Consider the following 26,651-nt stretch of genomic DNA (forward strand, 5'->3'; position numbering starts at 1 on the left):
GAAGCCAGAATTGGAGGAGCGCAGAGATCTCGGAGGGTTGTAGGGCTGGAGGAGGTTACAGAGATAGGGAGAGGGGCGAGGCCACGGAGGGATTTGAAAACAAAGATGAGAGTTTTAAAATCGAGGCGTTGCCGGACTGGGAGCCAATGTAGGTCAGCGAGCGCAGGGGGTGATGGGTGAACGGGACTTGGTGCGAGTTAGGATGCGGGCAGCAGAGTTTGGATGAGCTCAAGTTTATAGAGGGTGTAAAGTGGGAGGCCGGCCAGGAGAGCACGGGGGTAGTCAAGTCTAGAGGTAACAAAGGCATGGGTGAGGGTTTCAACAGCAGCAGATGAGCCGAGGCAGGGGCCGTGTTGAAATGTCAGGGCACGATGCCGTAATTTGGACCCAGGCGTAATTTTAACTCTGAAACGTGCGATTCGCGCACACAGTCTCCGAGTCGCAGCATTGGGCTGTACGTGGCCCAGGTAACTGTGGAACAATCAAACATCAGCAGCAAAGGACCTCATCAAGTATTTCTCTCGTCGCCATTCAGTTCAAGATAGAAATCAGAGGGAGCTACGCACAGCTATTTTCCATCATCCCACTGCACTCGACATTCTATTACATTATCATTCGCGTCTCAAGACATAACCCAGATTTTCTTCAGCGGTCTGACAACGAGCAGCTCAAACGGACCCCAGAACAGCAGTTAAACTTCAAATCAAACTGACTGGCCCCCCCCCCCTCTGGCCTTGACTTCTGTTGAAGTTTGAGAAATGAGATAAAGACACACACACACGCACAAAAAACAGCTCACTCGTTTCACCACTTTTGCTCTGACACAGTGCCAAGGTGAATGATCTGCGCTGTACGAAACGGAATCTAGGAGCGCATTATCAAATCATTGCTTTACCGCACAAATAAATAAACCTTTTCTCACAGATGGAAAGGCTTGCAGTTCTATCCAGCGCCTTTCACAACCTCAGGAAGTCCCAAAGTGTTTTACAGCCAATGAAGTACTTTTGAAGTGTAGTCACTGTTGTAATGTAGGAAAAGCAGCATCCAAATTGTGCACAGCAAGATCCCACAAACAGCAATGTGATAATGACCAGATAATGTCTTTTTTTTTTAAGTGATGGGTAAATATTGGCCCAGGATGCCGGGGAGAACTCCCCTGCTCTTCTACGAAATAGTGCCTTGGGATCTTTTACTTCCACCGGCGAGGGCAGACGGGTCTGACAGTGCAGCGCTCCCTCAATATTGCACTGGGAGTGTCAGCCTAGATTATGGGGCTCGAGTCTCTGGAGTAGGACTTGAGCCCATGACCTTCTGACTCAGAGGCGAGAGCCTTGGCCGACACCTAATGCGTGTACCGATAAAGCTGTGCATGTCCGATGGACCGATGATGAGAACAAACGACTAATACAAGGCCAGCAGAACCTCCCGTGTCCACAAACCCACCCAAGGAAGCCACAAGGTGCAACACCCTTCAATAGTCTGTGCCGCTGTCTGCCAGAGCCTGAATTCCCTCGGTTATTAGCACCCTCCAACGCCGTTGCACACATCAGAGAAATCTGAATTAGTGTTCCCGCTTTTTTTGGCGGGGGGGGGGGGAATTGGCTGAGCATTTAGCCAGACAAGGAGCAGTTCCAACTCAGCAAGCACAGTTATGCCAAGAAACAACAGATTAGACATTATACCAGAGACTGTAGCCTGTAACGTGCACATGAAGGAACCCTCAGGGCTTAAAGCTGTAAGACATTCCTGCAACATGCAAGCAAAATTAGTACGGTGCCATGCATTGTACGGCCGGGATTGCAAAAGATCTCATTAAGCACAAGAATTGCCACATAACACGGTGTACGCTGATGTGCTGTAGAAGGCTGGCTGAAGAGGAGTCCTCTGGTTCATGCTCGTGTGGGGAAGAACAGAGTTCTCACCATTCGGTTGTCTTGCCAACCGAGTGTTTCTATGGCGAGATGGAACTCTCCCCCTCCCCCCTCCCACTATGTGGCTTGTGAAGCCCAGTTTGCATTCTTTAACCCTTCGAACGCTGCACTCACCGCGCGTCAATTTCTGGGATCGACCCGATTCAAACAAAATATGGGGTGAGCCGCCCGGGCATGGTTACTGCCCACGATCGGCCGCTGAGATTTAAAGTCCTCCGCCAGCTTAATAAGGGTCAGGCAACCGGTTTGGTAAAAGGTGCAGAACAGCAAGCTTCTGTGAACAAAATTAAGCCACGAGGTTGAGGAGCAAGCCGCGGAGCAGGCCCCAGGCCAGCCCAGTTCACCCATGCGGCCACGGCAATTCCCTTGAAGGAAGTGAGGGCACGTGGGGCTCCCTTCAGCACCATAGGCTTCCAAGAAGAGCAGATCCCAAGGGGAACAGGAGAAAGTGGCCACCAGATTCAATGGGGGTAATTTTAAACCCCAAAGAACGGGTGGGTTGGGGGCAGGCGGGAGTTGAAAATAGTTGTTTCTTTTGGGGTCGCAAGCACAACATTTTCGAACTTTGCATTCCCAGTGGGAAGCCTGTACTTTTACGCGCCAACGTTAAACCCGGAAATAAAGCCGGGTTGTGGTCACGAGACATCCCAAGGGATAAATCTATTTCCAATGCGTGAGTAATGTCATCATATTTGACTTGGTTTGACTGAATCAATGAGATTTGTCAGGAACGGTTTCCATTCTACTATCGCCCAATTTATGCTCGGAGTCAGGAATAGGCCAGGAAGCTATTCTATTGCCAACGGAAGTGACAGAGAGTCGGAATGTACCTGCCCATACAGAATCAGAGAACGTTACAGCCCAGGAGCAGCCATTCAACCCATCGTGCCTGCTCCAGCTCTCTGAAAAAAAGCTAACCCCATAAGTACTCGGAAGAGTCCAGGACAAGGGAGTCCAGCCTTAAAATTAGAGTTAGGCCATTCAAGGGTGATGTCAGGAAACACTTTTTCACACAAAGGGGAGTGGAAATCTGGAAATCTTTTCCCTCAAAAAGCTGTTGAGGCTGGGGGTCAACTGAAAATTCCAAAACTGAGATTAATAGGTTTTTGTTGGGTAAGGGTATCAAGGGTTACGGAACCAAGGCGGGTAGATGGAGTTCAGGTACAAATCAGCCATGATCTAACTGAATGGCGGAACAGGCTCGAGGGGCTGAATGGCCTACTCCTGTTCCTATGTACTGTAATTATAACAATGAAAAAATGGTAGGGCAATCGCTGTTGGATGTTGGGCAGGATGATCACTGACGATGGACAAGTGCATAGCAGTCCAAGTCACTTAGCGATGGCAGGTTTTATCCATAGTGCAGAGAAACCTCTACCTTCGCTATACACACTCTACGGCGAAACCATCACTGTTAAATGCAATTGGATGGGCATATTCAAGTGATAGGTTAAGGACAGGAATAGGTCAATGGATGTATTTCCCATTGGCGCCTTAGCAACGGTGGTCGTCAAGGAATGCGGAATTCCCTACCGGTTGGAAAATCTAGTCCGCGAGATGTCTGCGTTCTCTGACCCAGTTGTATCATTCCCAATTTATCAGTAATTCCACCACTGCACTGTGTCTGCAGAATCCACTGAAAAAAAAGAGCAAACTGCCCCAAAAGAAATATAGTTGAAATCAAAGGATAATTTTTTTTCTATGTGCATGCCCATATTTCAGTGGGCATATAGGGTAATGCCAGGAAATCCCAGCAGTGGCTGCTGGCAAGAGTTATTCCCCTCACCTGCTGTGAGGAGGGGGGTGGGGGATGTCAGAAAATTGCACACGTAGAACCCATCGTTCCAACATACGCTCCCAGAGACTCTGCATCGGGTACATGCAGTCTGAAAATTTACCCTCTGATATTTAAGCACTAAAATGGCAATCTTAATACCGGCTCTGTCTGGTGTAAACCCAACACTTCTTACGTCTGGTGCCCTTCTCTGAGCCATGACCATGAAGAGTGCTCTGAAGTTACTGGGCAAGGCAGTGAATGTATTATTCAGATCTTTTGATTGCAGACAAGAAAGCCATTCTGCTCCAGTATCAATGCCTGACTGGAATGCGTTTGCCTGAATTCTGCACAAGACAGTAGAAGCTTTGTAGGAATCTGCATAAATGACCTAAGTTGTTTTGAGGCACAGCTTCTGACCTTTCTCGGGGAGGGGGGGGAAGTATTCCACCCTCTTCCCCCCCCCCCCGCAAACAAATGAACGCACAGTGAAATCCTTACATTGACAATAAGAGCAAGGCATCAACCAGTGTTCAAAATACGCCACACTGCGATAAAGCTCACACAGGATCAATAAATCTCTGCCGAGCAGATTGACAAATGAGTAAAGAAAGAACTTGTAATTATACAGCGCCTTTCATGACCTCAGGACGTCCCAAAGCGCTTTACAGCCAATTAAGTACTTTTGAAGCATCATCACTATTGTAATGTAGAAAACACGGCAGCCAATTTGGGCACAGCAAGGTCCCACATCATCCCCATTATTGTGATAATCACAAAATAATCTGTTTTAGTGATGTTGGCTGAGGGATAAATATTGACCAGGACACTGGGGAGAACTCCCCTGCTCTTCTTCATAATAGTGCTGCATGAGCTTTTATATCCACCTGAGAGGGCAGGCAGGGCCTCGGTTTAACGTCTCATCCGAAAGGAAACCACCTACTCTCTGGTCAGGCTCCCGATGGCTTCCCAGACTGCTCCGAGATTTCTTAATGCAAAAATTGCAATACTCGTGCAGCAAATAGCGCGCGCGTGGAGGGTGTGGAAAACCCATAGGATTTGCCGTAGAACGTTGCACTGTGCCAAATCACTGGCATTGCCAATAGTGGGTGTGCTGTGTCGGACTTGGCTTAGTGGTAATGCTTTCTCCTCTGAATCAGAAGGTTGTGGGCTCAAGCCCCCTCTCCAGAGGCCTGAGCACATAATCCAAGTTAACGTGCCAGTACTGAGGGAGTGCTGCACTGTCTGAGGTGCCATCTTTCAGATGAGACGTTAAGCCCGAGGCCATGTCTAACTTTTCGGGTGGATGTAAATGATCCCAACACCACTATTTCAAAGAAGAACAGGGGCGTTCTCCCTGCTGTCCTGGCCAATATTTATCCCTCAATCAACATCACCAAAAACAGATTATCTGGTCATTATCACATTGCTATTTGTGGGACCTTGCTGGACACAAATTGGTTGCTGTGTTTCCTGCAGGCCTGTGATAGATGTCTTCGAGACAGCAATGTTATTCATCACAAATTGCTTTTTTATCGTCATACTTTTTTTTTTACAAAGCAGCTTTATTTTCACCAAAACATCATTATTTATCCACACAGTCACCACCCCTTTAATTTAGTAATGGAGGGACTGGATACTTTATACAATTAAGAAATCTGAGGTGAGATGGGAGGGAAGGATGAGAACAGCAATTCACTCCCTCGGTGCAGAGGTTTCAATTTCTGTGTGTGGGTGACCAATTCTAAAAGGAATCATTAAAACATTTTGGTTTTTATATCCCGATTAGGAACATGGGTTGCTGGCGAAGAACCTCCCAAACACACAACTTCCACCATCTAGAAGGTATTGGCGGTTTTAGCAGGCCTAAAATTGGATAAATCCCCAGGCCCGGACGAAATGTATCCCAGGCTACTGTGTGAGGCAAAGGAGGAGATTGCGGGGGCTCTAACACATATATTCAGAACCTCTCTGGCCACAGGGGATGTGCCAGAGGACTGGAGAACCGCTAATGTAGTACCATTATTCAAGAAGGGGAGTAGGGAAAAACCGGGGAACTACAGGCCAGTGAGCCTAACATCAGTGGTAGGAAAATTATTGGAAAAAATTCTGAAGGACAAAATTAGTCGCCACTTGGAGAAGCAAGGATTAATCAGGGATAGTCAACATGGCTTTGTCAAGGGAAGATCATGTCTGACTAATTTGATTGAATTTTTTGAGGGGGTGACTAGGCGTGTGGATGAGGGTAACGCAGTGGATGTGGTATACATGGATTTCAGTAAGGCCTTCGATAAAGTCCCCCACAGGAGACTGGTCAAGAAGGTACGAGCCCATGGAATCCAGGGTGCCTTGGCACTTTGGATACAAAACTGGCTTAGTGGCAGAAGGCAGAGGGTGATGGTCGAAGGTTGTTTTTGTGACTGGAAGCCTGTGGCCAGTGGGGTACCACAGGGATCGGTGCTGGGACCCTTGCTGTTTGTGGTCTACATTAATGACTTGGATATGAATGTAAAAGGTATGATCAGTAAGTTCGCTGATGATACAAAAATTGGTAGGGTGGTAAATAGCGAGGAGGATAGCCTCAGTCTGCAGGACGATATAGATGGGTTGGTCAGATGGGCGGAACAGTGGCAAATGGAATTTAACCCGGAAAAGTATGAGGTGATGCACTTTGGAGGGACTAACAAGGCAAGGGAATACACAATGAATGGGAGGACCCTAGGCAAGACAGAGGGTCAGAGGGATCTTGGTGTGCAAGTTCACAGATCCCTGAAGGCGGCGGAACAGGTAGATAAGGTGGTAAAGAAGGCATATGGGATACTTGCCTTTATTAGCCGAGGCATAGAATATAAGAGCAAGGAGGTTATGATGGAGCTGTATAAAACACTGGTTAGGCCACAGCTGGAGTACTGTGTGCAGTTCTGGTCGCCACACTACAGGAAGGATGTGATCGCTTTGGAGAGGGTGCAGAAGAGATTCACCAGGATGTTACCAGGGCTGGAGCGCTTCAGCTATGAAGAGAGACTGGGAAGATTGGGTTTGTTTTCCTTGGAGCAGAGGAGGCTGAGGGGGGACATGATTGAGGTGTACAAAATTATGAGGGGCACAGATAGGATGGATACTAAGGAGCTTTTTCCCTTCGTTGAGGGTTCTATAACAAGGGGACATAGATTCAAGGTAAAAGGCGGGAGGTTTAGAGGGGATTTGAGAAAGAACTTTTTCACCCAGAGGGTGGTTGGAGTCTGGAACTCACTGCCTGAAAGGGTTGTGGAGGCAGGAACCCTCACAACATTCAAGAAGCATTTGGATGAGCACTTGAAATGCCATAGCATACAAGGCTACGGACCAAATGCTGGAATATGGGATTAGAGTAGACAGGGCTTGATGGCCGGCGCGGACACGATGGGCCGAAGGGCCTCTATCCGTGCTATATAACTCTATGACTCTATGACAAGGGCAGCAGGTGCATGGGAGCACCGTCACCTCCAGGTTCCTCTCCAAGTCACACACCATCCCGACTTGGACATGTATTGGCTGTTCCTTAATCGTCGCTGTGTCAAAATCCTGGAACTCCTTGCCCAACAGCACTGTGGGAGAACCTTCACCACACGAACTGCAGCGGTTCAAAATGGCAGCTCATCACAACCTTCTCAAGGGCAACTAGGGATGGGCGATAAATGTCGGCCTTGCCAGTGATGCCCGCATCTCGAGAATGAATTCAAAAAAATATGTACCGCATCTTTGTGGTCCATCTGCGCAGTCAGAAAGTTCGAACATCGTATACTGTTCTTTCCCGCTCACTTCTCAAGTCACTTTCCTGACTAAATATCTATCCATTTGCCTCTTGAATGAAGATTAGTCAACATTATCTGCCTTCCTGTCTCCCCAGGCAGTCTGTCCCACAGAAGTGAGGTTTACTCTCTTGTATCAACAATGAAGTTTTCAGATGCTTTGAGGTGAATGTCCTGTGATTTCTTATAAAGCATTTCTTTCCTTCTCCACTCCACAACAATAAAACTCTAAGTAGAGAAACAGTAAACTCTCCTTCTTCTCCTGTGCCTCCAATGTTTCACTGCCCTTTGAAGAATTAAGGAGGTCGCCAGTAAAATTAGATATGTCTGATTGGCAGAAAAACAATTCCAATAACTGTTTTTTTCCAGCCAATTGAGAGCCAGGTCACTGAAATTTCAAACTGGTCATACTATTAAGAGTCTCCGCAGCCTCTAAAACCCAAGTCTGCTCAAGATTTGAATACTGCTACCAAGCCTGGGACGCTCTTCTGATAGCTATCATTTCCGGGTGGGTTTCAAGAAGAGCTCGTTGCCTGACAGGCAACATCCCTTGTCTGTAGCTTCACAACCTTTTCTCTGTCACCACCTTCGTCTTTCTCTCCCTCGCTCTCTGGCGTGCGCTCTCTCTATTAATCCAAAAAGCTATGGTCAATGCAGCTGTGAATTTTCCTCTCATCCTCCTCCTAAACTGCAGACAAGTAGTCTTCCACCTCCCTACACCAATGCTCTGTTGAAACCAAGACGCAGGTTACGGTATCCGAAGCAACTCTTACTTTTCTATGACCTATGTAACTCCTTCCTTCCTTCAGCCTTCCCTTCCTTCTACAATTTTGAAAACCCGACTTGCTTCACTAAATCACTAGCTCTGATTTGCTTCGTCTTCACTTTTGCTCTTCAAACTTGGTGATGTTCTGCACTTGTAGGCTCGGGGTTGCCAACTCTGGCTGGATGTATTCCTGGAGGTTTTATCAAGTGGTCTCCTCCCTCCAACTGCCCCGTCCCCACGCTCTCGCCATTGGTCGTCCGACACGCCCATCTTCACGGCCCACTGTCTCCCCAAACCAATTGGAAAGCAAACGGACTCTTCATTACCCGATTGGATGATTCTTGACTGTCAGTCAAACAGCCTTTTCTTTCCCAATTTCCAACATTTTTATAACTAAAACAAAAGTGCTGAGGGAAAGTTTTTTTTTTAAAAGCTCCTGTTATAGTTCTCCAGAGTTTTGCTCGCAGCTGTGTCCTGGAGATTAATCTTCAATTCCTGGTGACACCAGGACAATCCTGGAGGGTTGGCATCCCTATTGTAGGCCTTGGCTATTCACATTAGGTCCTCAGTGGCAAAAAAGGTCAAAGTTACAATTTTCAAATCATTGACCTCATGCTCACCGAGAATTAATGAGAAAACACGTCAATTGTGGCAGCTCAAGGGTTAATCAGGACACCTTACTCCAATACAAAATGGAACATGATTCAGACAATATCCAATCTTAAATTGACCATTTGATACCAAAGATCCCCCATGGCTCTGCTAACCTGAGCTGGGTGGTGTTGACTGAGGCCGTATTGCCTGAATCCCACTTTCCCCACCACCACCACCGTCTCATCCTGACATAGTGCGGGGATCGGGATTACGATCGAGGCCAAGCTGCACAGGAAGAGCTCAAGTGTCACAAAAAAAGTCAATTTCACGAGGCCTCCGAAAGCATAAACAGAAAAAGGAAATTCCAGATGGGGAAAAAGTTAAACCTCAAACTGCGAATCCGGTGAGGCGCAGTCCCGTCGCCCATGGTTCCCGACCCACAATACCCTGAGGTTCACATCACCACCGGTGCAGACAAGAGGGAAAGAGTTCAACTGAAAGCACAGTCACTCCCTCAGATAAAGAATCCACTTTTATACACGACAAACGTTCCTCATGTTTCATACAAGCATGTCATTTTTTTTTAACGCTCTCACTCGCTGCTCAATTGTACAGAGAGCAATTGAGAGCGAAAGTAAACTGATCTCAGAGCTCGTTCAACAGACACTCCATTAATGAAGGCCCAATTCTTCAAAGTGACACGTCCGATTTCTGAGACAAGGGATGGCTTCTACAGCAGGAAGTGTGGGAGAGGCCATCAACAACCTTGGCTAAAGTCACGCTCGGGAGCTCCGCTACAAACTTCTGCTGAGTGTCAGCCCTAATTATAGGCTGGAAATCCAGCATCTTGCAAAGCGTCAGAATTTTTTTTTACATATATATATATATATATATATATATATGAAAGTGTCCTGAAGGAAAAGCAGCAGATGATACAAAGCTCATCACTTCCTTCGCTATCTTGTATTAAAAAGCATGGTCTCCCATGATAATCTACAGAGCAAGCTGGAGAAACAAGGAATCCTCCTGAATTGAAGATATCAATTACAGACAAGAGCATTCACTATTCAGAGAACAAGTATCCTCTTTTATAACATACGTGACTCTGTGCAAAGACAGTTTTTTCTCCTGTTGAATGCATGTTTTTGGTTAGGTGGCAGCACAGTGTATTGTGCAGCAACAGATGCAATTTTAATCAAAAGACATGATGTGGAGATGCCGGTGATGGACTGGGGTTGACAATTGTAAACAATTTTACAACACCAAGTTATAGTCCAGCAATTTTATTTTAAATTCACAAGCTTTCGGAGGCTTCCCCCTTCCAACAACGTTCACCTGAGGAAGGAGGAAGCCTCCGAAAGCTTGTGAATTTAAAATAAAATTGCTGGACTATAACTTGGTGTTGTAAAATTGTAATCAAAAGACAGCACAGCACTCCCTCAGTGCTACACTGGAATGTCAACCTAGATTTTAGGCTCAAGTCTCTGGAGTGGGACTCTGAACACACAACCTTCTAGCTACAGAGGTGAGAGTGCTACCACTGAGCCACACTAACACCACAGCCGGTGATCCTTAAAAAGGGTACAAACCATACCGAGTAATCTGAAGAGTACGACCCCATTCCAGGATGCAATGCATTCAGCATCTCTGCAACACTGATTTAGCTACCAAGACATCAAAGTAGCCAAAATTACTGGGACATACTCAGCATTTATTTTAATTATAGTATTTTATGATTGGATATTTTAAAAGGAGCACAGCTGAAGGACATACTACAGTTAAAGAGGCACCAGTTCTGCTGAAAGGTCATTGACCTGAAATATTAACTCTGTTTCCCTCTCCACAGATGCTGCCTGACCTGCTGAGAGTTTTCAGCATTTTCCGTTTTTATTCCTGCAAACTTTATCTGTTGAGAGAACTGTAATAACAACTTGCATTTATACAGCGCCTTTAACGTAATAAAACATCCCAAGGTGCTTCACAGAAGTGTAGCCAGACAAAAATTGGCCCCGATCCAAAGAAGGAGACATTAAGACAGGTGACCAAAAGCTTGGTCAAAGAGGTAGGTTTTAAGGAGCGTCTTAATGGAGGAGAGAGAGATGGAGAGGTTTAGGGAGGGAATTCCAGAGCTGAAGGCACGGCCGCCAATGGCCGGGCGAAGGGAGTCGGGGATGCACAAGAGGCCAGAATTGGAGGAACGCAGAGATCTCAGAGGATTGTAGGACTGGTGGAGGTTACAGAGATAAGGGGAGATTTTACAAGTTTGTGCTCCAGACACAGAGGTGCACACACTGGGAGCACATAGGCCGGACGTGGGTTCGGTTGCCAGTGGGGCCCACAAAGCATGTTCCTTACATCAATTTTAAACTGACAGAAGATCCTGCAGGGGGCTCTGACGTTTCTACTCCTACTCCCAACATGCACTCCCAGGACATGGAGATCTAGAGCAGGAGAACAGATTAGTGCAATCTACATAAGAAAGAACATAAGAATAGGAGCAGGAGTAGGCCATACAGCCCGTCGAGCCTGCTCTGCCATTCAATAAGATCATGGCTGATCTTCGACCTCAACTCCACTTTCCCGCCCGATCCCCATATCCCTTAATCCCCACATGCTCTACTATTGCAGCTCTTTGGAGACTCTCCACACTGAGGCCAAATTTCAGACACAAACCAGTCAGCCGACATTGATCACAAGAATTACAAAACAGATATCGCCGTTCCTTCATCGTCGCTGGGTCAAAATCCTGGAACTCCCTTCCTAACAGCACAGTGGGAGAACAGTCACCACACGGACTGCAGCGGTTCAAGAAGGCAGCTCACCACCACCTTCTCAAGGGCAATTAGGGATGGGCAATAAATGTCGGCCTCGCCAGCGACGCCCACATCCCATGAACGAATATAAAAAAAAGATTATAAATCAATTTCTCTTACTTTGTAGAGCATAGTCTGACTAATCATCAATATAATCAATAAAACCTCACTATGCAATCATATTTGCTGTTTTAACCCCAATATTCGGAACAGGAAAAGCCCATTAGAGCCAACAAGCCAGTCCTTTCTTCACAGATGAATCTCAGCTACCCCATCATCTCACAAAATCCCTCTGACTGTCTCTTCACCCATTTAACAACATCTTTTCCAATGTCCCCTCACTGGAAACTTATTCCATAATTCTATTGCCCTTTGCGTTAAAAAAAACATTTCTACCACACCCTTCCCATCCTTATCTTCCTAATTTTAACTTCTGATTCTCAATCTTAAATGCCATTAACATTCTTTTGCCCAGTTGCTAAGTGTCTGTAGATTTTGTTGAATAAAATTCTTCCACGTAGAGCATCCCAACCTTCTCACCCACTTGGATATCATCCATCGACTCTGACAGACACTCTACGTACCACTCGTTGAAATATATTATGACGAGCAGGGGGTCTCAGGACATATCCCTGGGGGTGGGGAAACAAGGCAGGAATGCACAGCTGGTCACAGCTGCCCAATTAGTACTGTTGCCATTGATAACTACTCTCTGCTTCCTGTCACCTGTCCAATTAATAGTGCTATTTACAATTCTATTTTCAATCCCATAGACTTTCACCTCAGTCATCAATTTTTCACTGAGGGACCTTTCCAAACCGAGACAAGTAACAACCTCCCTGCGTATTCTCATCCACTGACTGGGATATCATCATGTAATTCAATTAACTATCAGGAAAGGTTGAACAGGGCTGGGGCTCTTTTCTCTTGAAAAGAGAAGACAGAGGGCTGACCTGATAGAGGTTTTTAAGATTGTGAAAGGATTTGATAGGGTAGACGTGGAGAAGATGTTTCCACTTGTGGGGGAGACCAGAACTAGGGGCCATAAATATAAGATCAAGATATCCAATAGGGAATTCAGGAGAAACTGCTTTACCCAGTGAGTGTTTAGAATGTGGAACTCACTATCAGATGGAGCAGTTGAGGCGACTAGCATAGATGTATTTAAGGGGAAGCTAGATAAACGCATGAGGGAGAAAGGAATAGAAGGATATGTTGAGAGGATTAGATGAAGAGGGGTGGGAGGAGGCTTACGTGGAGCATAAACACCGGCATGGACCTGTTGGGCTGAATGGCCTGTTTCTGTGCTGTACATTCTATGTAACTTTATTAGGCACAACCTGCCTCCCATAAACTCATGTTGGTTTGAATTCATTGCTTTTCATCTCACTTGAGTTTCCATTCTTTGTCGGAGATGAATAGATTTCTCACAGTTGATTCAAGCAACTTCAAACAGGCTTATAAACATCCAGAATGTTCTAACCATTTATAAGGAAAACCCCATCTCTTGCTGATTTTCTCCCCTCCTCTCCTGAAGGCCCCTGACCCATACTGGCTCGAGCCCCGCAGGTGACTCACCAAGAGGTCATTCCTCATGCAGGAGCCTCCACTTTGGGTGTCAGCCATGGCTCAGTTGGTAACGCGCTCACTTCTACATCATGAAGGGTATGGGTTCAGAATCCCACTCCACAGACTTTAGTACAAAATCCAGGGTGACACTCCCAGATCACTACCGAGGCAGTGCTGCACTGTCAGCGGGTGCTGTCTTTCAGATGACTCATTAATGTAAGGGATCTTACAACACCAGGTTATAGTCCAACAGTTTTATTTGAAAATCACAAGCTTTCAGAGATTATCTCCTTCCTCACTTACCTGACGAAGGAGATAATCTCCGAAAGCTTGTGATTTTCAAATAAAACTGTTGGGACTATAACCCGGTGTTGTAAGATTCCTTACATTTGTCCACCCCAGTCCATCACCGGCATCTCCACATCAAGATGACTCATTAAAGTAAGGCTCCATCTGCCCTCAGAAGTAGATATGAATGATCCCATGGTACTATTTCAAAGAGCAGGGGAGTTCTCCCAGTCTGTAGGATTCCACTATGTCACACTTCACCTCAGAAAATGTCAGCCACTCAAAAAACTTTTGTTAGAGGTTAATCTAATCGACAATTTACAAGTGGAATTATTTATAGATGCAAGTAATACCAGCAAGGTTTTAAACCACACGACGCAGTGCTATAGTTTTCAAGGGGTTAACCAAATAATCTAATCTCACAAGTCTCTCTGAAATTCGTGACAAAAGATGAAAGGCTTCTTGGAAAGATGTACGTAATGTTGTTTCTCAGTGAAAATGGAATACAGACTTTGGAGGAATTAGGTAAGTACAAATTTACAGAGTTCAGTACAACACCCTACACCACAGCAAAATGCATGAACTGCCCACGTGCAAAATGTTTTGTTTTTATGCTAATAATTCCTTTGAAGAACATCCAGTTGTTCTGTTAAACAAAGATGATTGGCTGAACATGATCATTGATAAAGACAACCTTTAAATACAAGGTCATGAAGATGGCCATGTGGGTTTTGTTGAGGATCATAAATATACATTATCTGTGTTTGCACATTCAAAACAATTTAACTCGCAATAGATGTTAGACACATTCAATTTACACATAGTCCAAAACATCTTTAACTGAATTGATTACAGATCAAAGGCGAGCAGCACCGTTTCCACAGTCAAGATGATGCCAGCTGCCATTTTGAAACCTCAAGAGACACAGCTGCCATTTTGAAGGATTGAGTTGCTATCACTTTTAAACCCATGGGTAAAACCAAAGACAAAATGTGAATTTTTGACACAGTAGGGTTCTTAGACCTCAAAAAGAGAAGTCTCAGAAGGAACTTTATAGAAGGCGGCCTTAGAAAGGGCGCAGAAGAGGTTTACTAGAAAGGTACCAGCGATGTGGGACTTCAGTTACGTGGAGAGACTGGAGAAGGTGGGATTGTTCTCCTTAGAGCAGGGAAGGTTAAGGGAAGGTTTAGTAGTGGTGTTCAAAATTATGAGGGGTTTTGATAGAGTGAATAAGGAGAAACTGTTTCCAGTGGCAGAAGGGTCAGTAACCAGAGGACACAGATTTAAAGCAATTGGAAAAAAGCCCATAGGCGAGATGAGGAGAAATTTTTTTATGCAGCGAGTTGTTATGATCTGGAATGCTCGGCCTGAAAGGGTGGTGGAAGCAGATTCAATAATGACTTTCAAAAGGGAATCGGAAAAACCCATGAAGGGGAAAAATTAGCAGCGCTATGGGGAAAGGGCAGCGGAATGGGACTAGTTGGAAAGCTCTTTCAAGGAGCTGACACAGGCACGATGGGCCAAATGGCCTCCTTCTTTGCTGTATCATTCTATAATTCGAAGAAAAGAATATTTAATGGAATAGCAAAAGTAAACCCAGAATAAATCTGTTTTGACATGCCAAGCCACCAAGAAAAGAGGGCACAGAATCAAGGTTGGATAATGTTTTGGGAAGATGTTTCTTTACACAGAGGGTTATCTACATCTAGAACACATTGCCAGGAAGAGTGATTGAGACCAGGACACTGGACGCATTTAAGAAACAGTCAGACACGGCAATGGGGAAATGATAGGATTGGTATTCAAGTGGACTGAAGGGCTTTCTTTAACTGAACCCATTCTGTGATTTTGATTTCAACAGAATAAGGACACAGGGAGGAGGAGGCCGATTGTAGTGTTAATTGTATCCATGTGATTTATATCAACTAGTGTTAATTGTATTCAGGTGGTGGGTCTCAATTGGGAACGCTCGTGTATCCATTTATCAGAGAGCTGATCTAGGGTGTGATGGTGGTAATGTGGAGTTCTGTGAATAAAGGCTTGAAGCAACTGAAGACTAGGCTCCAGTATTCTATTCGTCACCACCTGGCTATCCAATTTGTAACATGTAGTACCCCCCCCCCAATGCTGCACTGGGTGAGATCAAACCAAGGATCGAACCTGGGACATTCCTGATCCTCAATAACAACATGTTGAATCCTGAGAAAGGATGAATTACAATAGGAATCAGTCTGAAGAGTCTTCGTTTCAATGTAGTGAGGGAGGAGGAAGAGCATGTGGGAGGGTATAATTGGGCCTTAGGAAAAGACATATATGTACACATAGGTCGGGGAGTTAAGGTGGAGCATTCATATTCTGTAAAGCTGAGCTGCTCATTGCATAAACTCACTGAGCCATTGGGGGAGTTTACTGTCACTAATTCATAGTGAATAATTTAAAAAAGACTGGGTTCCAATCTAACTATTAACACTGGAAACGATGTCTAAACTATGGCCAGTTTCAAGCATTTCAAAGCCCCGCAGACACAAGGCCCAGAATTCTTTTTCTATTCAATCTCGGGATGTGGGTGTCGCTGGCGAGGCCGGCATTTGTCGCCCTTGAGAAGGTGGTGGTGAGCCGCCTTCTTGAACCGCTGCAGTCCGTGTGATGAAGGTTCTCCCACTGTGCTGTTAGGAAGGGAGTTCCAGGATTTTGACCCAGCGACGATGAAGGAACGGCGATGCATGTCCAAGGCAGGATGGTGTGTGACTCGGAGGGGAACTTGGAGGTGATGGGGTTGCCATTGCACCTGCTAGCCTTGTCCTTCTAGGTGTCAGAGGTCGTGGGTTTGGGAAGTGCTGCCGAAGAAGCCTTGGCGAGTTGCTGCACTGCATCCTGTGGATGGTACACACTGCAGCCACAGTGCGCCGGTAGTGAAGGGAGTGGGTGTTTAAGGTGGTGGATGGGGTGTGATCAATTGCATGGGGGTTTCTCCGAGTCTCCTGCTGGAAAACCTCAGAGGAATTGTGTAAATGATGGGAGACTGAACGGCGGCTGCGTCGGACAGTGGGGGCATAAAAGAGACACTGTCCCACCGAGTGCAGGACTTCACTAACAAATGCCAATAAAAACAGAAGGTGCTGCAAATAGCACATTTATGATGTTGCTACACACAGTGACCAAAGCAATGCTTCTCTCCGCTTTCGTCAGGAATTTTAAACATCATCGGAGTGAAATAATCATAGAATGATACAGCACAGGAGGCCATTTGGCCCATCATGCTTGTGCCAGCTCTTCGAAAGAGCTATCTAATTAGTCCCACTCCCCCTGCAATTTTTTCCCCCTTCAAATAATTATTTTGAAAGTTATTATTGAATCTGCTTTCACCGCCCTTTCAGGCAGCACATTCCAGATCATAACAACTCGCTGCGTAAAAAAAATTCTCCTCATCTCCCCTCTGGTTCTTTTGTCTTAGATCTGTGTCCTCTGGTCACCGACCCTACAGCCACTGGAAATAATTTCTCCTTATTTACTCTATCAACGCCCATTATGATTTTGAACACCTCTATTAAATCTCCCCTTAACCTTCTCTGTTCTAAGGAGAACAACCCTAGCTTCTCCAGTCTCTCCACGTAACTGAAGTCCCTCATCCCTGGCAAATCTCCTCTGTTTTCCACGGCGTCTGAGAGTTTCCGGTTCAGAGCCCCAGCTTGTCCTGCCCACCTTTTAGGCAATCTCACCCAACCTTCCCTCCACTGGAACATTAACTTGCCCTAAAATTTCGAAGTGGAGAATTGGAAGGGTGACCTGCAGTAACTCTGCTGTTCTGGTCCCTGGGTCAGACTGTCCTGATTACAGAACAAACTGTTACATCAAACAAAAAGCCACAAGGAGCAGTCTGCATCATTTTTAATGAATGTGTAAAAATCTGTAATGATTCTGCTTTTAATCAATTTAAACCATACCAAACGAGGACACAAGAAACTTTAGAAGCATTTCATTGGAAATAAAAAAATGGGGAGGGATGTAAAACGGGCTGCCAACTCGCTATCACCTGTTTTACACTATCGCACAAAGTCCAGATCGACCCCTCGGAAGGCAAAGTCATAAAATTAGCTCTATAATGCATTCCCTATGTACAACTAAATCAATAGGGGGAGGAAGGAGCAAAAGGATGTTGAAGTTAATTGGTATCCGAATTTCAAAAGGAATCCTGACGGAAAGATTTCTCTCTTTAACCTATTGAAGGCGGAAGCTTTTTCCCACAGTAATCATTAAGGATATTTTTGATGGCCTCATTGTCATTCATCATCCATGATCACAGGCCCAAGTACAAGAGAAACATTGTAAGACCAGCACCAGAATGTTAATGAATGCTATTCACACCAATGTTGCAGCCAAAAGGATTATTGATGAGTGCAATGAGCAGATAATAAGCAAATAAATCCCTGCTGTATTGCAGAACTGAGCCTTTGGACTTCATATTTACTACAAAGGCCAACTGCTCAAAGTAACTCTCTCGCTCTTAAAGATGCATTTTCACACTTGCTGCCACAGTTACTAAGAATCAGTTACTAAGAATTACGATTAACTTTGTCATTGTTTAATTTTCTTTTCTTTTGTCAGTCGTAACTCTTTATTAAACCAAATATAAGGAATCTTACAACACCAGGTTATAGTCCAACAATTTTATTTTAAAATCACAAGCTTTCGGAGATTATCCCCTTTCGGAGATTATCACCTGTTACTGCAGGTGACTGTATTAAGGAATGTTAAAGGTATTAAGGAAAAATGAGAGGGCTCTGCCATTTTTGTTAGCCACGTCAGCTCTACCTTTATCTACTACTATCTACCCCAATTCCCTCTTTTTTTTCTCCATATCCCATAATGGCCTACTCCCAATTCCTATCTTCCCATCAAAGGGACAAGATACTTTTACAGTTCATCAATTACCCCCTCACCCATTACATGGGCAGATGATGGTCCGAGATTCCTGGACCTCAGGGAGATGGACAAGGAAAACTAATTTCCACAAAGGGGTAAGGCAAAGAGAACAAGAGACAACCAGAAACACAAGCAACTGGGCAACGGAGAGGATGACAAGGGCAACGGAGAGGATGACAAGGGCAACTCACTTGTTGCTGGACCTGTGGACATCAATGATGTTGGAAAACAGATGGTGCCTCTCGGTTTTGGTCATGGTTAAGTTCAGTGCTTCGGAATTCTTAAACATGCGAATCAGGATTTCGAGGCTCAGCATGTAGGAGTGTTCTGATGAAATCACTTCAAAAATTGCCTGTTGACAAAGAGAGGGTTCACAGTTCAGAGTAGCCAGGAGTCAGGTCTGTGACTCTACAGTCGATTTCTCCAATGTCCTCCTTGCAGCATCCCATCCTCTACCCTCTAATGGAACATAGGAACAGGAGGAGGCCATTCAGCCCCATCTTAACTCCATTTACGCGTTCCTTAACCCTTAATACCCTTACTTAACAAAAATCTCTCAATCTCAGTTTTGAAATTTTCAATTGACCCCCGGCCTCAACAGCTTTTTGGGGAAGAGAATTCCAGATTTCCACCACCCTTTGTGTGAAGAAGTGCTTTCTGACATCACCCTTGAATGGCCTAGCATTAATTTTAAGGTTATTCCCCCTTGTTCTGGACTCCCCCCACCAGAGGAAGTAGTTTCTCTCTATCTACTCTATCAACTCCTTTGATCATCACCTAACCTCCCCGATGGGAACGGGGCTGCTTTGGGTCCGATGTCTGTTTTACACCCCGTCCGATTTTACCCTCCGTTGACACGAACCTGCCCCATTCCCACCAGGTGGATTAGGTTAAAATCGGAGCTCGAGACTAAGGGTAGACCAACAGTCTGGCAACGGCCTGTGCTGGGTGAATACTTGAGTTGTACCCTTTGAATATTGTCTTTCAGTTGGGCCTACTGTTACACTCCTTTATTCTAACATTGATATTCCCCCCCACTCTAACACAGGGCCAATTATAGGCCCCCAATTGTTACATAAGAACATAAGAAATAGGAGCAGGAGTAGGCCAATCGGCCACTCGAGCTTACTCCGCCACTCAATAAGATCATGGCTGATCTGATCCTAACCTCAAATCTAAATTCATGTCCAATTTCCTGCCCGCTCCCCATAACCCCTAATTCCCTTTACTTCTAGGAAACTGTCGATTTCTGTTTTAAATTTATTTATTGATGTAGCTTCCACAGCTTCCTTGGGCAGCAAATTCCACAGACCTACTACCCTCTGAGTGAAGGAGTTTCTCCTCATCTCAGTTTTGAAAGAGCAGCCCCTTATTCTAAGATTATGCCCCCTAGTTCTAGTTTCACCCATCCTTGGGAACATCCTTACCGCACCCAGCCGATCAAGCCCCTTCACAATCTTATATGTTTCAATAAGATCGCCTCTCATTCTTCTGAACTCCAATGAGTAGAGTCCCAATCTACTCAACCTCTCCTCATATGTCCGCCCCCTCATCCCCGGGATTAACCGAGTGAACCTTCTTTGTACTGCCTCGAGAGCAAGTATGTCTTTTCTTAAGTATGGACACCAAAACTGTATGCAGTGTTCCAGATGCGGTCTCACCAATACCTTATATAACTGCAGCAATACCTCCCTGTTTTTATATTCTATCCCCCTAGCAATAAAAGCCAACATCCCGTTGGCCTTCTTGATCACCTGCTGCACCTGCATACCAACTTTTTGATTTTCTTGCACTAGGACCCCCAGATCCCTTTGTACTGCAGTACTTTCCAGTTTCTCGCCATTAAGATAATAACTTGCTCTCTGATTTTTCGTGCCAAAGTGAGATCCCCTAACTCATCACTGAGCAGGGATGTCCGGGTCTGTGCAGCTTAGTATAAAGCAATGTAGTGTGCTTACTGATTGAGGTATGGGGGGATGTCGAACTTTGCACTGAATCTAAGTTATGGACTCATGATACAATAAGAGTGAGTTTCCTAAGGCTACCTTTAGACCCCAAAATATTTTCTCTAGCCTGGTTGTTGAGAGGGGTGTGGAAGTAGAAATGAAAGCGAATGCAACTGAAAGTACTATCCCCATAGTAAGATTTCCTTTTAAAAAGTAACTACAGTCTAACTAAGGTGAATTCAGCCTTGAACAGGCACTGATTTTATGGTTCTGGCTGCTCCAGTTTTATAACTGGTTTGTATCTTGAGTCCACACAATGAAAGAAAATAGTTCCGTCAGGTTGTTTGCACTAAGCATTGTAGGAACATCGGAATTGCTAGGTGAAAAAAGAGCAAGGTCCATCTAGTTTGCCTTCTACCATCCTGGTAGTCACATGATACAATGATAATGGAATTGTTGGCTGATCGTAGCGATCAATCTCAATCAATTAATTTACAACAATCAATTAATTTACAACAGGCACGGGGAAAACCCCCAGTGGTGGAGAGCCATAAGTCCAAAGTTACCTTTTTCCTCCCAGGCTCGTTACACTTAACACATGTCATGTCTTAAATTACTCATATACTGTAACCCAAAATGTTATTTTCTGAAATTCATCTAATTTGCATTTAATTGAATCAATACTAACTGCTTCCACCGTTTCCTTAGGGAGCCTGTTCCATAGATTGACCACTCATTCATTGAAATAATGTTTCCACAGATTAGTTTTAAATTGACCCCCCTTCAAGCGCAGGCCATGTCCTCTGGTTCTACTGTTCTGGACAAGCTGAAATAGCTTGTCCTGGTCGACACTATCTAGTCCCTTTAGAATTAAAACAACGGCAATCATATCATCTCTCAGCCTTCTCTTTTCCAGTTATCTCACAGGCTGAACAACGAGTCCGGATTTAACCACAGTTCCATGTAAAGGCTACTCGTGAGCAAAGAATGAAATGTACCTCCTGCCTCTTTTTCTCCTCTTGGGTGATGGTCTGTAATATTCCGCTTTTCTTCACCTGAAAGGTAGGATCGCACATATTATTTCTAGCTGCTGCATCTGTCAGCACATTCAAGAAAGAAAATGAGAAAGCTTAACAACAAACCTGTTTCCTGAATTATCTTTTTTTAAATCTACAGTAGTTGGAAAGATATACAACAACTTTCATTTATATAGCGCCTTTAATGTAGCAAAGCGTCCTAAGGTGCTTCACAGAAGCGTTATCAGACAAAATTTGGCACTGAGCCACATAAGGAGATATTAGGACAGGCTTGGTCAAAGGGGTAGATTTTAAGGGACGTCTTAAAGGAGGAGAGTGAGGTAGAGAGGTTTAGGGAGCGAATTCCAGAGCTTTAGGCACGGGCTCCAGTGCTGGAGCGAAGGAAATCAGGGATGCGCAAAAGGCCAGAATTGGAGGACTGCAGGGATCTCGGAGGGTTGTAGGGCTGGAGGAGGTTACAGAGAAAGGGAGGGGCGAGGGCCATGGAGGGATTTGAAAACAAGAATGAGAATTTTAAAATCGAGGCGTTGCTGGACCGGGAGCCAATGTAGGTCAGCGAGCACAGGGGGTGAACGGGATCACCTAATCACAATGTGTGAATCACATTACACCTTAGATTAAATTTTGCAAGGCTGCACTCCTGGCACGGAGCCTCTTGTTGGGAGTGTGGATCAGAGAACTGGGTGCCGACATCAGCACATCACTTGGGGTGTTTCTGATCTTTAGCCAATTTTAACTATTGGAAAATCAGGATACATGCACTTTTCACGAGCCTGGAGATTCCTCCTTGGGCACAACCCGGAAGTTGCACTCAAAATTGCACCTGAAGTTGCTCCCATTTTGTCGATGTCGAAAAAATGGCCAAGTATCCTCCCAATCTCATTCGAATACGCCTGCACTGAAAATGACCGTAAACGGGCATAAATCAGCACAAACAATCGAGGTCAAAAGTGACATCGAACCCACACCAGTGTATTTCTTCTATGAGTTTTAAAAATAAAAGTTTCAACTCATTTAACCATCATTCAAGAACCTGCAATTAGGGAGTCTTTTCAACTTTTAGTGTGACTTATACTTACACCATAAAAATACATTAATAGAAACAGAAAATACGGTGAGGATAAATTTTAAAAAAACGTTCCAAAAAATTGCAATTACAAGATCAGAAAAATGACTTTGTTTCCAGCAGCGCTTGAAAATCCGGTCCCAATGTTGAGAGAGCCTCAAACAAGTGCAATTGGAGGACACTCGCATCAGAGAGTTGGGGGCGAGGCCAGCTTTGTGGACGGAGACTTGTTGGGACGTAGGGTTTGATGGACAGACGTAAAAGATCGAGGTGACTTGAGCGTATCGCATCAGCCGTGGCTCAGTGGTAGCGCTCTCACCTTGGACTCCAGAGACGTGTACACAAAATCTAAGCTGACACTCCAGTGCAGTACGGAGGGAGTGCTGCACTTTCGGAGGTGCCGTCTTTCAGATGACGTGTTAAACCGAGGCCCCATCTGCCCTCCCAGGTAGACGTAAATGATCCCATGGCCACTATTTCGAATGAGAGCAGGGGAGGTGTTCTGGTCAATATTTATCCCTCAACCAAAATCACTAAAGCAGATTATCTGTTAGTTATCACATTGCTGTTTGTGGGATCTTGCTGTGCACAAATTGGCTGCCATGTTTCCTACATTACAACAGTGACTACACTTAAAAAAAAAAAAGCACTTCATTGGGTGTAAAGCGCTCTGGGACATCCTGAGGCCGTGAAAGGAGCTATAGAAATGCAAATCTTTCTTTCACGCACGTGACTCACTCACGCTCAAAGTTTCGTGATCTCTTAAGCCACGTAATTGGTTTGCACCCAGATTACGAGCGCCTCTGGACGCAAATGTGGAGGTAACTCCAGGTCCCGATTCTCCAATCCGTGATCCTGTCAATCAAGACTCCACGCCTTGATTTGAAACTCGAGATTGGGGGGGGGGGGGGGGGGGGGGGGGGAAGGACCTTATTACAGGACTTCATCAAAAGTTTTAAACATTAGGAGAGAAGCCAGCATTAATCAAGAAGTAGTGGCTATCTGATGCCAAGCTTGGGTTTAGAAAGCCTGAAGTTTAAGGAAGGAGGGAAAAGCAAGGAATGCAAGGAGTTCCGCAGATTTTCCCGTGTTTCATGGTAATCTGGAGGCCATGGGATAATGCATAAGGACTCTGGAGGATAGAATTGAGCAGGATGCACAATAGCATTTTTGCCCAAGAATGTTCGACTGGCGGGAAAAGCCAATGAATTAATACCTTCAAGCAATGCAGTCACTGGGGCTTCAAATGTGAAAGGAAGGTCTGGAGTTGCCAGCTGGCCACGATCCCAGCAGCTCTTCCATGCCAGATCTTTGGAATTGCCGCTAGGCTATCCATTGGGGACTTTTTTTTCACCAGCACAGTAAAGGTTTTGAAATTGCTCCCAGTCTTTGTTGGCAATACGTTGGCCATTTATACTTAATATTATGTGTTGAAAGGTGACAAAGCAGCCAGATGGAAACACTGGCGGCAATTTCAAAAACCTGGAATGGCCAAAAGAAGTGAGAGACCAGCCAGGTGCCAACCCAAGGGAGGTCCAAGTTAAGAATCAATTTCTACGATGATTGAAAAGCTGTCTCATGTCCACCGTTGTACTCAATTATATGGCGTATAAACAAATTTTCAGATAAACTTTGTTGATAAATCTATGCATTAATTGGTGATTCTTAAGATGTTTAAACTTAACTTTACCTAAATATTATCTGTATATTCAATAGAAAATACCTGAAATTCTGTTTGATTATCAAGAAAGACTTCTATTAATAAAATACCTAATCATATCTCTCAGAAATATCTTAAAGCACAAAGTGTGGAGACTGTTAAACAGGCAAATCCAGCAGCCATTTTGTACACAGCAAGGGTCCCACATACAGCAACAACCAGTTCATCTGTTTTTGATGCTGTTCATTGTGACGTTTTACTTTAATGCTTTTCATGGAGCTTTTTTTTTTAGGGGTGATGCTGCTTCAAATCCTTGCAGCTCGTTCCCCAACAGATTCACTCCTCTGTGCCGATGGGTACACCCGTTCCATTCTTAAGATTCATTTCCTCGGGTTAAAGTTCAGGGATCAAAGGTTTCCCATTGGCTCGGTTGCTCGGTGCATCTCCTGAGCCAGACAGATTAAAAAAAAAAGGCGCCAGGTTCCATCATTCCACCCCCAACCCCCAATCTGTGCTGAGCGACACGCGATGCACTGCAATTAGTCAGAGTGCCCTTAGGCTAGGGAAAGGGGAAAAATAAAATCAGCCTGCGTCCTTGCTTCTTTTTTTAAAATTCGTTCATGGGATGTGGGCGTCGCTGGCAAGGCCGGCATTTATTGCCCATCCCTAATTGCCCGCGAGAAGGTGGTGGTGAGCCGCCTTCTTGAACCGCTGCAGTCCGTGTGGTGAAGGTTCTCCCACAGCGCTGTTAGGAAGGGAGTTCCAGGATTTTGACCCAGATTCTGATCGCTATCCGGAGGCTGGTCTGAGATGCCCCAACCCAATGACCAAATAAAGAAAGAACTTGCATTTATATAGCACCTTTCATATCCACAGGACGTCCCAAAGCTTGTCACAGCCCATGAAGTACTTTTGAGGTGCAGTGCGGTGTTGTAATGTAGAGAAATGCAGCAGCCAATTTGCACAAGGTGGCAGTGTGGTAAGTGAGCACATAATCTGTTTTGTTGGATGCGGGAATAAACGTTGGCCAGGACTCTGGGGAGAACTCTCCTGATCTTCTTCGAATAGCACCGCGGGATCTTTTACATGTGGGGGGGGGGGGGGGGGGAGGGGGGGAGACCAGCACTAGGAGCCATAAATATAAGATAGTCACTAGTAAATCCAATAGGGAATTCAGGAGAAATTTCTTTACCCAGAGAATGGTTGGAATGTAGAACTCTCTACTACAAGGAGTAGTTGAGGCGATTAGCATAGATGCATTTAAGGGGAAGCTAGATAAACACATGAGGGAGAAAGGAATATGCTGATAGTGTTAGATGAAGTGGGGAGGGAGGAGGTTCATGTGGAGCATAAACTCAGGCATGGACCTGTTGGGCCAAATGGCCTGTTTCTGTGCTGTAAATTCTATGTATAACTGGTTTAACCTCTGATCTGAAGGATGTGGCAGCTCCCTCAGTAATGCACTGAAGTATCCACCTAGATTCTGTGCTCAAGTCTCTGGAGTGGGGCCTGAAGCAGAGACTGATGCTTAGCCCGCTGATAGATAACTATTACCTGGGCTCACGCGTGCAAACTGGGACGCGGTAGCAAGTGGCCGCCAGTTCATGCGGAGACACAGCTCTACCTTTTGGAGAAGGTGGGGGAAGACATGGTTGGAAGAAAATATGAGAGACGGACTGAGGAAGCTATACTTTGGGGCAAATAAAATCAAGTGCCAGTTCTTGGCAAGTTGAACATTCATTCCGTCGAGTTGAAACCTGACCCTCCTCACAACAAAGCAAATTACTTTTTAACAACTTGCACTTATGTAGTGCCTGGAATGTAGCAAAATGTCTCGAAAGTCACTTTGGCCCGGGTGCTCGGGTTCTGGGACGCCAGTATCCATGCGCCTGCTCCCAGTGGTTACGCTACTAAACCGTGCTCCCTTGTCCCAGTGGCAGAGCCGTAGCTGCCCGAAAAGCTGGCAGTCTGCGGCTGGGATACGGGAATCAGAATCAGTAGCGTAACCTACAACAATTGGATTTATATAGCGTCTGTAACGTGGTAAAATGTCCCACGGTGCTTCACAGGAGTGTAATCAGACAAAAAAACTGACACCGCGCCAAAGAAGACAACATTAGGACAGGTGAATGAAAACTTGGTTAAAGAGGTAGGTTTTAAGGAGGGTCGTAAAGGAGGAGAGAGAGGCGGAGAGGTTTAGGGAGGGAATTCCAGGGCTTACGGCCTAGGCAGTGGCCGCCAATGGGTGGAGCGAAGGAAGTAGGGGATATGCAAGAGGCCAAAACTGCAGGAGCGCAGAGATCTGGGAGGGTCATAGGGCTGGAGGACGTTACAGGCCATGGAGGGATTTGAACACAAGGATGAGAATTTTAAAATCGAGGCATTGCTGGACCGAGAGCCAATGTAGGTCAACGAGCACAGGGGTGATGGGTGAATGAGGCTTGATGAGATTTAGGATAAGGACAGGAGAGTTTTGGATGAGCTGAAGTTTAT

At 45.2% G+C, this 26,651-nt stretch overlaps 1 protein-coding gene across 3 annotated transcripts in view; it reads right to left on the bottom strand.

Moving 5' to 3' along the window:
• The window catches only part of LOC137331265 (rho guanine nucleotide exchange factor 26-like), a 139,157-nt gene that overhangs the window by 75,894 nt on the left and 36,612 nt on the right, over positions 1 to 26,651 (bottom strand). For all 3 annotated transcript variants that reach the window (XM_067994924.1, XM_067994923.1, XM_067994926.1), the window contains exons 5-6: positions 21,394 to 21,450; positions 18,641 to 18,801 (exon numbers count right to left, since the gene is read on the bottom strand). In XM_067994924.1, coding sequence (XP_067851025.1) covers positions 18,641 to 18,801; positions 21,394 to 21,450 — 218 coding nt within the window. The remainder of the gene's footprint in view (positions 1 to 18,640; positions 18,802 to 21,393; positions 21,451 to 26,651) is intronic.

The sequence above is a fragment of the Heptranchias perlo genome, chromosome 13 (genome assembly GCF_035084215.1).
Source record: "Heptranchias perlo isolate sHepPer1 chromosome 13, sHepPer1.hap1, whole genome shotgun sequence".
NCBI classification, from domain to species: domain Eukaryota; kingdom Metazoa; phylum Chordata; class Chondrichthyes; order Hexanchiformes; family Hexanchidae; genus Heptranchias; species Heptranchias perlo.